General features: G+C 40.1%; 1 protein-coding gene across 1 annotated transcript; it reads right to left on the bottom strand.

The window, feature by feature from the left end:
- Positions 1-254: 254 nt before the first annotated feature.
- Positions 255-10,330, bottom strand: tbx16l (T-box transcription factor 16, like). The gene is made up of 9 exons (XM_066662032.1): positions 10,246-10,330; positions 9,173-9,338; positions 8,408-8,510; positions 7,716-7,880; positions 6,001-6,147; positions 4,074-4,144; positions 3,911-3,978; positions 3,130-3,358; positions 255-1,055 (listed from the first exon to the last, which is right to left on the bottom strand). Exons 1-9 carry the CDS (start codon positions 10,328-10,330, stop codon positions 533-535), a joined length of 1,557 nt encoding a protein of 518 aa, XP_066518129.1. The 3' UTR covers positions 255-532.
- Positions 10,331-11,835: the final 1,505 nt, after the last annotated feature.

Below are 11,835 nucleotides of genomic sequence, written 5' to 3'. Positions count from 1 at the left end.
ATTAAGCGCAGGATATTAACACACCCTGGAGAGGGTGCTAGTCCATTACAGAGCTACGTTTGTAATAAATTCACAAATGGGGAAAACTCTTATTGTATTAAAAGAAATGCTGTGTATATTTTGATATTTCTCCCTAAATAACAAAGATAGACCACAATACAGCAACATTTTAATTCAGTAAAAAAAACACACACAAAAAAAAAAAATATATATATATATATCACAACTAAATAATTTGAGGCTTAGGTTTATTCTGGGTCTAAGAAGATGTCCTAGAGCTTAAGATTTAAATTCAGGTTGTGGTGGAAATTTTGAACTGACTGACGAAGGGACAAGAGAATGCCATAAAAATAAAAAAATATATATAAACACAAATTATACAGACAATCCATTAGAGAAACGAAAATTACATCCACTGTGAAACTTTGAGGGTGAAGCCCCCTCTAAGTTTTTATAGTTCTTTTCAACCATATTTAATAAACCATTTCAAAAACAATCCCACTGCTCTGGGATCAGAGAAAATGTCTCTCCATCACCATGGGGCACCACAGTCCTGGACAGCTGAGACAAACAAAGGTCTTGGGTCCCTCTCCAGGCCTAAGGTCAGCTGGTCCTGCAGGGAGATACCCTGTCCATCCTTTCCTGGGCTCCCAGAGGTCACAGTTCTCCCATGGATCCGGTTCAGGATGTCAGAGAGTGGATGAGGGTTTAGGTGATCCTGGGTTGAGTTCATCTCTAGGCTCCGGAGAGCACTTTCAGGCAAATTGACTCTGCTTAGTTTGGGAGGCAGAGGGAGGGCCTGGTCTAAAAGTTGGGGCTGAGGAGGGCCTGGTCTAAACGTTGGGGCTCCCTGGAAGGAGTGTGGATGATGGCCAGCTGGATTGTGGACCCCCTGAACAAGGTGCTGCTGCTGCTGCTGCTGGGGCACCAACAATGTCTGGGCGTTCTGGGTGTGGAATCTGGGTAAATTCAGCTCAGTGATGGGTGACTGAGACTGGGTATTGTGGACTACTGGGAAGGATGCACATATATACGGAAGACTGGACACTGCTGGCCTGGACACAAGTGCAAAAACAATATAGTAAACATTAGTTTCGAGAACATCAAGTGCACTTTAATAGCCAATACAGTTGCTAATAAAGCCGTTTAAATAGGCTGAAAATCCAAAGATGTTGGCCTAACATTTTCTTGTGAGTGGACATTACTTTACTCTAGGCTAGCTGCAACATCAACCCGGTCTCACACCTATTCGTGATATAGTCACATATTTTCGACATTTTATATCACAGTCATAAGTGTATGGGTAATTACCATAGAAACACTATGCGACAGTAACACGAAAACTCTTCCTCATTACAGGCGTCATTACTTTAGGGTGACCAGACGTCCTCTTTTACCCGGACATGTCCTCTTTTTAGATTTAAAAAATGTCCGGGAGTAATTTCACAAACGTCTGTGATTTTGTTTTTCTAGAGCTTACATAGAATTTCGAGAAGTTTCGTTCACAAACTAGTCCCGCCCTCCCCTACTCTGATTGGTTCGCTTGAGTGAGAAGGGGGCGTGGTGAAGTAGCCTAAAATCTTCTGATTGGACGGTCTGGCTGTAGAGCTACCGTTATTGGTCGATAACCTTCTCTGTAAACATTTAATTGGTCGGTCTGCACGTCAGTCGTCCTTGTTTACGTCAGGCAAAGCTCATGTACCTACCCTCATCTCGAGCAGCTATGCCGAAACGTAAATGTAAGTTCTCGGATGAATTAAAAAAGAAAATCTCATGTTTTCCCATGTGTAGTAAATAAAGGTGTAAAGCTCACCCCCCCCCCCCCCCCCCCCGCACCATCTCAGATCTGATCACCTTATATAACATAGAAAAAGGCATAATGTGAATTACATAACATAGATTGTTATTCCAACAAAGGCATACCGTATTTTATTATACTTCTTCTCCGAAGTAATGCTTATTATTTGTGTCCTACTTTAGCTTTAACTCTAACAAGAACATTCCTTTCACTTAACGTTATTTTGACTAATTTTCAAAAGGTTAATACCGAAAAGGACATTTCTCTAGCCTTTATTTGCTTTGATATTTTAGCAAAAAATGATATAGTAATGTTTTATTTTCCGTAAAAAAAAATAAGACCGTGGTATTAACGGGTGGTAATGACGCCTTAATGAGGAGGAGTTGTTACTGTCGCATAACACGGGGCACTGACATGAGGGTTTTTATGGTAATTACCCATTCTCTTATGATTGTGATATTGTCGCATAAAATGTCGAAAATATGCGACTATTTCACGAATTGCAGTGCCCTATATATGTGACTATATCACGGATAAGTGTGAGACCGGGTTGGCAACCCTGGTTAATTGTTTGTCTGCACAGTGCTCACTGGTGGCGTGGTCTTCTATTACTTATAGCTACATTAGCTTCTTAGCTCCAAGGCAAACATAAAAAAAAGTAAATAAAAATATATAAACAAAGCTCACCAAATATTGGCTTATGTTTTTTTTTCAGTAAGGGGAAAATTAGCTTTTAAAAAATAATTTGGTTTGTGTATACACCGTTTTTATGTTAACAGAATATAAATTCTGTAATTTAGCACCTTGCTAAAATAATTCAAGCGCAGAGCAGCTAGCTACTAGATAAATCAGTATATTTTCACTATTAGCGAATATATCCTGATATATAAATATCCTATAGATGTAAAATATTAATTTTACAACAGAAGAAAACGCATCCTTAATTTTAGATGGAATTTATCAAAATATATTTTATTCGTAAAGCTTGGAAAATTTTTATTGTCATATTCAATATGAAATTTAAACTCAGTATTAAGCCCAGATATATTCACAATGTGTCATAAAATGATATCAAGGTGTTGTCAAGTATTGATTTGTGTTTTGATGTTGGTATGTTTGTCAGCATCGAGAGATGTTTGTGCGCCAGCAAAAAAAGCACATATTGGGCTTGGGAGCTGAAATGATGGTCAAACTGCAGAGTCATTGAGTGACCAGGTAAACCAACACCAGACCAAAATAAAACAGGATAAACAAGTTTAGTCCATAATGAAATTTCTCCTTCCCCTGCCCTGTTCTTATTTTTCAGCAGGGAAAATTTTTTTCGCCCTCACCTTCCGGGGTCTCTGTGGTTGGGGTTGAGCATGTGCTGGGGCTGATGTGATGTTGGACTGATGTTCCAGAGCTCTTGACCAGATCCCCCGTTCATGAAGGCTGATATAAAAGGGTTGGAGATGGCTGCAGATGATGTTTTCATGTCGGGGGGTTGTAAAACCCTGCTGGACTCAACTGAGCTGGACACTGTTTCATCTGCTTCCTCTTCAGTGTCCAGTGTTCCTGCTGCTGGGGCAAGAATTTATTACAGTTTTGTGGAAGGCTAAATATTTCTGGTGTTGTAAATTACTCATTGTTTAAGATCTTCTCAAATTTTTGACTTGACTACCGAAAACTGTGCTTATGAAGTTTAGGGAAAGACGCGAGCTTGACTCAACACCGCCCCCCGCTGAAAGGGTACAACCCACTCACCGGCTTGGAACGCCATGTTTTGGAAACACCTGGTAATTTTGCAATGGCCACTGTATTGAAAACACAATGCACACATGCCACATCAGTGGAAACACCTAGTGGCCACTTTATGAACTCCTCTACATGGAACAAACCTGAATGTCAATTTTGTTTGCTAATTATAAACATTATTCATAATACTGATAACAAAATAAAATAAAATATTTGCCACGACTTTTTGCATAAGCCACATTTAAACAATTGTGTGCAGTGACATGCTGTCAGTGTTAGGACAAAACCTCGTGCCTAATTACCATGTGGCATTTGGTTCAGTTAAGTTTTCTTTCTTCTGTGGAGCTGCCATTTTAAATAAAGGTATTAAATTGTTACCTTGATGGCTTTGTGTCTTGTTCTGTTCTTGTCCATCTCCTTGTTTATTCTTGTCCTTGTCTCTGAACCTAATAAGGAATAAAAAAAAGAGGAAACTTTAAAGTATCTATTTTTTCTCTAGTTTAAAGCAGTTTGAAAACAAATCCTCTCCTGCATCTGTCACCTCTTCCTGTTGAGGCCGTTGTCACGAAAGCCTTTGGCAAAGGGGTTGTGGTCAATCTTCAGCTTGGTGATCTGAGCCGGAAAGACACAGAAAAACCCTTCAGCGAACACATCTGTCAGCACCTTCATGCTAATGAACCACTTATTTATATGAACAATCAAAACAAAGGCTGTGGGAAATGCATTTTAAGATTGCTGTGTCTGGCACAGTAGGCCTCAAAGTCTTGTCTTTTTGTGGTAATCAATATCACAGCAGCTCTGACAGATCTGACAGAGTTAAAGGAAGTCATTTTATAAATAAAAACAAAACAACCATATTTATTGTTTATTATTGACAACTCACACAACATAAAGAAACAAACTGCTCTGTATTCCCTAAATGATCTGGTTTACGCTCTACAGGGCAGGTGCCCTACATGGGGGCGGCCATGTTATAAATAGGTCTAGCACAGGGGTCGGCAACCCATGGCTCCAGAGCAGCATGCGGCTCTTTGATCCCTCTGATGCTGCTCAGCTTTTGAAAATAATTAATGAGTATCTAATTAAAATGTATTTTATTTTGGTTCGTTTTCAAAATGCAATTCTATGAAGATTATGGCGATCTTGTAACATCTAAAATATTTTAATATTTAACATTTAAAAATATTTTTGTCGCTCTTAATACACGTCACAACTTCCAATGTGCGACACCCGCCAGTGTGCGGTTTCTTGAACTTTTTGACCGCTGACTGCACGGTGCCAGTAAAATAATGACGGCACACAGAGAGAGGACAGCATTTTTGTTTGCTGCCGGTGGATAATTTAAGTTCGGCGTTTTTTTCCATTACTACAAGGACTCAAATAGACATTGAGTATTTTACTTAACCGTCAACACAGCGTCTTTTTTTCGGAGTTAAAAATGTTTTGTTGCATGCAGAAATGTTATTTAATTTTCTCTGCAGTCGTTCACTGATTTCATAAATGTAACACAGTATAGTTTGTTTATACAGAGCACTAAGGCAAAAAAAAAACCCTGTTATGCGCAGTGATATTTCATTTAGAATTTCAAAAGGGTTTTGTGGCTCCCAGTGTTTTCTTTACTGTGTGAAACGGGTCCAAACGGCTCTTTGAGTGGTAAAGGTTGCCGACCCCTGGTCTAGCACAAAATCTCTGTCATATCCAAGTATAAAAGCTGTTTCATTATATGAAAAAAAAACATCATAGAAAATGGCAAACTTCTTTTTAAAACGCCAATTTTGTTTCTAAATATTTCAGATATATGATAGTACATATATAAATATAGTACAGTAACAACAAAGACAACATTATAAAATGTAAACAAAACATCTTTCAAACCTTTGGAAACCCATTTGGAAAAAAATAGCCATTTAGTTTCATCATTATGCCGTACTGTCTCACAATAAAGACTTGGTGTAATGTTATTAAGAAAAAATAGAATCTTTATTGATACATTAATTAGATAGGAAGCCATAATTATAAGAAAGTAATTGCTAACTTGGATGCTAAATCATGATTGACAGGCGAGGTCATTAATTATGAGATAGTGAGTCATAACTATGAGATCTTCAGTCATAATTTTAGTAACTATTCATGGGATACGTGCTCATTATTATATTTTAAAAAACCCTCTCTGCTGACAATGTGCTATCTCACATTAACCCCTAGAGGGCGATTTGCTAGCACATTTCGCTTCATTACTCAGAGTTTAAAGCGCACACCAGCAGTAAACGCAAAAGGATACTTAGTTCTGATTGCTGTGACTTTCAAAAACACAACCGATCAAATTAGATATTTAAATTAGATTTCCTCTATAAAGAGCTGAGTTCAGAATGTTGGAAGCAAGTTTAACACCGTATCTTACTGATTTCAGGTGAAACGTTGACAATACAGCGAATAAATACCATATAAAGATAAACACTTGTGCCCACCTCGTGGTTCTGGTAGGCTGTTACTGCGAGAAACGCTGCCTCAGGGAAGGTGAATCTCAGGTAGGCTCCAGGCTGGACTCTGCAGGGGTCAGGAGCCTGGACTATGTGTAGACGAGGCTGGTATTTGTGCATGGAATGGAGGACCACCTGATGTTTAAGAATAAAATATCAGAAGAAAATAAACATAGTACAGTTGGCCCCTTAGTGTCCATGGGGGATTATTTAAAAAAATCCACAGATCCTAAAATCCTTTACATAAAGTGGCATAGTGTTTGCACATAAATTCCACACATCGTCCTGTATGGTTTATATCATCTCTAGATTACTGGAAATACATAATACAATGTAATGATACAATAACATTTTTTATGCTGTATTACAAGCCACAAGAATCAAAAGTCTACTTGTTCAGTACAGATGCAAGTAGTGAAGGAAAAGAAGTGTGGCAAGTTCTTGGGAGACTGAGGATGTGTAAAATGACAAGACACTACAGCAGAATATGCTTCATATTACATCATTAGTTCAGATTAATCATAGTGCCTGTTGCAAATTCTTATATTTCTATCTGTGGTTTGTTGAATTTGTAGATGCAGAGCCCACAGGAACACAGGGCCGACTGCACTGGATTACTTCCCAATGTAGATATATTACGAATGCTCTTAAAGCACTTAACGTAGTATCTTTTAAATGACAGCGTGTTTACTACAGACTCATTGAAACCAACAGTTCAGGTTCTGTTCTACTGGTTGTTGTAGCATAGTGGATAATGTTGCTGCCTTAAACATAGTAGACTGGGGTTTGATTTTCTTCATTGATATATCAATAGGAGTCAAGACTTGGGCAAGACACTTAGCACTACATTCACCTACATCTAAAGGTTGCTCTGAATTCCAGCGTCAGCCAAAATCTGCCAACTGAAACATGTCTGTTTCTTTAGTTTTGTACAGGAGCTACAAGGTTAATATAGATAACGGGTAACAGAAATTGATCTTATCTCTAAATCATCGCACACAGGTTTTAAGCTATGTTGAGTTGTTTAGTCTTATTTTAACTGTTGTTGATCACATTTTATTGCACATTTATAGTTATGCTAAACACAGTATAAATATGATATAGATAAACGTTAGTTCAAATCAGGCTGCATTTTAAGTCCCTGTAATGTTTGGGGATCCACCACCAACCAAAAATATTTTGACAACAGCATCCTGTGGACAACCAGGGTGTGTCTAATGCAGTCGACAGTGAATGGACAGAGTGTTTAAAAAGTCATAGAAGAACTGCTGTCTCTGATCAAATTATACTGATAACTGATAATCTGATCAAACACTAACGCACCACCACCACGTCAGTGTCACTGAGAATGAGCCACCAGCCAAATCCTATCTGCTCTGTGGTGGTCTTGTTAGGGTCCTCACCACTGAAGAACAGGAGAAAAGGGGGATTACAAAGTATGCAGAACAACAGATGGACTACAATGTTTAATTGTAGAACTGCAAAGTGGTCCTGTGTAGTCAGTGAAGCTGAAAGAATGGACAGCGAGCATAGATACAAGGAGATATATTAGCCCTGTAGCTTTGGTACAAAATTTCCAGATTCCAGACACTAAAATATGTCTCATGTGACAGTGTAATTTGAGGTGACGGAGTAAAATAATAAAATAATAAAATAATAAATTACTGCTTCATTCTTTCCACTGATAACAAGAGTGTTCTCACCAGGCCATTGGCGTTGAGTGTGTTGTTGGTGAGTTTGAGCTTGTGGAAGGAGATGGGGTACTGCATCCACCTCTCTCCCATAGCAGGGGAGTCTGGGTGGATGAAGAAGCGACTGGGCGGGTGGGGTTCGGACGCACCACTCAACTCCCAGTGGTCTCTGCTCCACTGCAGAAAAGAAGGTTTAGTAAAAAAAAAGGCAGTAAAGAAAGCACGGGGTCAATCATTAATTCATTATTGCCTTGTGGTTCTTATAACACATATAATCTCTAGAACCAAGTATTTCTAAAAGTATTAATAGGAGCCCCCCGCTAGATGTAGGGCCATTTCTGTGTGAATTTGATAGCATTCAACCACATATACAAGGCAAGGTCTGGTACTGGATTAAAAACACCACCCCAAAGCATCACAATGAAATTCGTTGATTCTTAAAAACGGTCTTACATGATACAAAATCATACATGAGCCGTACTGCAGAATTATATGAGAAAAGAAAGCCAGCTGGACACATATGAGCACATCTACATATAACAGAAGTAGATAAATAGGGGAAAGTGTTAAATGCACATATATAAAGTACTTAGTAGGCATCTATACACATAAACATGATTGAAAGTAAATATCCTTATTGTTTATCTGTAAGTCTCTATGTGTGTGTGTGTGTGTGTGTTCTGAGGGGGTGGGAGGGGAGGTACCTTGTACTTGTTATTATCAAACGGCACCATGTCCATCATCACCACGTACTTGACTTTAGGGTTTAGCCCCGTCACTGTGACTTTGCAGCTGGGAAACATGCGTCTGAAACCAGTCCATAAGAATAAACACACTGACCATTAACACTGAGAGACACCTGAACCACAGAGTTCTCTACAGAGAGAGACGTTACAACAGGAAAAAACAGCACAAATACAGAGAGGACAAATATAGCTCAGTCTGCAAACAAAGTACTATGTTCATACTGACATTTATCATTCAAAAGAAAGTGACTAAATGGTGCATTTTTTCAGGGCAAATGGCATTTGTATGAATCCAGAAATATTGAGAAATTAATTAGCAAATATTTTACCCATTTTTTTACCCCAAGGTCATTTAATAATACAATGGAAATGCAGAAACAAGAAATCAGGAAATATGCGAATCTATGAAAAGCAGATAATATGAGCCCTATATTTTTTCTGAAGCTGAGGCTGAGAAACGCATTTTTAAAATGACTTTAATGATACCCTGAACATCTTTTAAATGGCAGAATCAAATTAAGAAGCTGTGGCCAGAAAATTGCATATGGGATGTAGATTTAGAGCATCCAGACTTTATCTACATTTTTATCTACCAATATCTGCGGCTGTGGGCAATCCGCATCATCTAAGAATCATTCTCTACCTTTTAACCTGCAGCAGAACTGATTCCAAACTTGAAAATGTTTTATCCAGAGACCGGATGCTGTACGTTGGATGCTATACCTGCCCATTTTGGTGATCAGCATCTCTGTACCGATGCTGCTGAATTTGTCCCAGAGTTCCCGCCCCTCAAGCGCCACATGAACTGGAAGTGAGGTTAGCTCTGCCTCTCCACGGCTGACCACTCCGCCGTCCCAAGCCTGAGTCCGGCACATTGAATCCTTCCATTCTGACAAACAAAAAGGTACAATTTTCAACATGTGTCTGAAATGTCAGAAAAGATTTAGCTTTGTTACAGACTCCATCTTTTAGCTGTAAACTCCAACATTCAACATTTCCAAAAATGGGGGAAAGTGGGATTCCTCAAGGGAATGCATCTACTTCCACACATTAGATAGGACTCTGACGAGGGAAGGTGACAGCAACACAAGCATCCTACAAGACACATGAATCCAGACCGCTGCTAACACTGAGAACTGGGAACACTACCTGCCCGATTCTGATATGTTAATTGGGACTAGTACTGTAATGAATGATCCTGGATGAGGACATCAGTATTATCACACTATGGAGAGTGAGGCCATGGACGGTTGAGGCATCACTCTTATAGCCCTTTTCCACCAATGGGCAACTGGTTCACAAACATAATCTGAAACCTTTTGGTGCGTTTCTACCTGTATTATAAAAGTGGATAAAACATGACTGTATTTGTTCATCTCTGACTCTGGCTCTGACTTCAGCCAAAGCAATGTTTGAACTGAGCAACTCCATCCTTGGTTCCCATCAAAACTGGTGGAAACATGGGCTGGTTCACTGGAGAGAACGCTGGTTCCAAGAATCTGATTCAAGCAACAGAGTTCTTTTGGTAAAAAATGGCTACCAGTGATAAGACCACTGTTTAGTCAGGTTTAGCACTCAGGAGCCCCCTGGCATGGTTCTATAAATCTGTGGTTCTCAAACTGGTCATCTTCAGAGACACTCAAATGGGTTGAAGCAACACCTGGAGCTCCCTGCGGACCAGTCTGAGACTTCCAAATCACAGAACATTTTAAGAAGCTCTAGTTCTATGTGAGTTCTCTATCTGTGTTCTCCAGTTTAAGAGCTTATAAGAACAAAAGCACAAGAACATAGCTTACCTTGTGGATAATAGCCATAGCTACTGGTCAGAGGGTTGAGTGGATACGGAAAATCCAGCACTGGCCTCTCCTCGTGGACATACATGGCCTTGGCCCTGAAGAGAACGAATGCTGTAGGTTCTAAATCCAGTGATCAGTTGTGGAGATGGCAAAACATCTCTTGGGATGCTCCCCATCCTTTCCACATGAAAGAGGTGTGTGTGTGTCTGGCAGAAACACCAATCGGAGGCTTCCTCTTTGATCTGTCTCCTCGCTTCACGCTTTAGCCTTCGTCCTGCTTCAGGAGGTGTCTGGGAACTACACTGTTTTGTTTTTGTGGAGGAGGAGGGGGGCTCACTTCAGAGGTTTAGGGTCACTCCAGCCCCTCCAAATGTTCCATGAGGTGCTAATCACTCCTGCAGTTTGTCCCCTCATTATTGCAGGAAGTGAGGTGCTGCCCAGGCTTCTTTATTGGCATTTGGGGAAGGATATTCCCCCTTTTATACTGTCCCTAGTTCAGCCTCCAATATCCAGGCTATAACCTTATGGACCATTGGCCCAACCTTAAAAACTGACCCAGGATCAACAGCAAAATGCAACCACCAAAGCTATCTTTATTTGCTGAGCCTAGACAGAAGACCTACAAGAAAAGTCTGTCACTGCTGGGAAGTGTGGGTGATGAAACTCCAACCTAGGCTCACTTAGCCATGTCAAGAAAATTGACCACCACAAACACCTCATTGTTTATTCCCCAGCCATAAAAAGCGCTGTTGGACATTCGTTGAAAGGAACGGTCAGGTATTAGGCGAGTGGGACAATATGGTGGTCAACAACAACAGCAGAAGCAGGCGAGATGTGGAATTAGCATATCAAAAACACACAGCATAACGGGAGCTTTTTTTATTTAAATAACCATCAGGACTTCAGAAGTTTTTCTGCATCAGAAAAAACAAACACTGTATGGTCAAAAGTTTGCTCACCCAGGGTTCCTTCTTAAAGCATTTGGTAGGTTGTTTGCATTATACCACATTATATGTGGTAACAGCACCCTATACTCTTCTGAAAAGACTGATATTGGAACATGGCTGTGAGGATTTCATAGCATTCACCCTCAAATATTAGTAGGTCTGGTTTTAAGGTTGGGTAAAGGGTTATGGATCACAAACACCACTCCAGCACATCCCAATTGTACTGGATGGAACTCCAGAGAAGGCAGACTCACTGCTCAACAACCCAGTGCTGGTTAGATTTACACCTCTCTAGCTAACGCTCAGCTTTGAGCACAGCAACTTTAAGCTGCTCCAGTGTCCTATTCTCTTTCAATGTTCTGTTTGGAGATGCACGATGGAATGCCTTTGTCCTGTCCCCCCCGGAGCCTACCCAGAATCACTGGGCGCAAGGCAGGAACACACCCCAAAGGGGGAGGCAGTCCTTCGCAGGACAACACACTCACTCACACCTATGGCACTTTTGAGTCGCCAATCAATCTACCAATGTGTGTTTTTGGACCGTGGAAGGAAACCGGATCAATTATTTATATACATTGAGTAAAGCTGACCCATCCCCCACCCATTCTAATACTGTAACAAGATATGACAAACAGACTACCAG

This window comes from Hoplias malabaricus, chromosome 2 (genome assembly GCF_029633855.1).
Source record: "Hoplias malabaricus isolate fHopMal1 chromosome 2, fHopMal1.hap1, whole genome shotgun sequence".
Lineage (NCBI taxonomy): Eukaryota > Metazoa > Chordata > Actinopteri > Characiformes > Erythrinidae > Hoplias > Hoplias malabaricus.
Note: the sequence above shows the minus strand (reverse complement) of the source record. Positions and strands in the feature narration are given on the sequence as shown.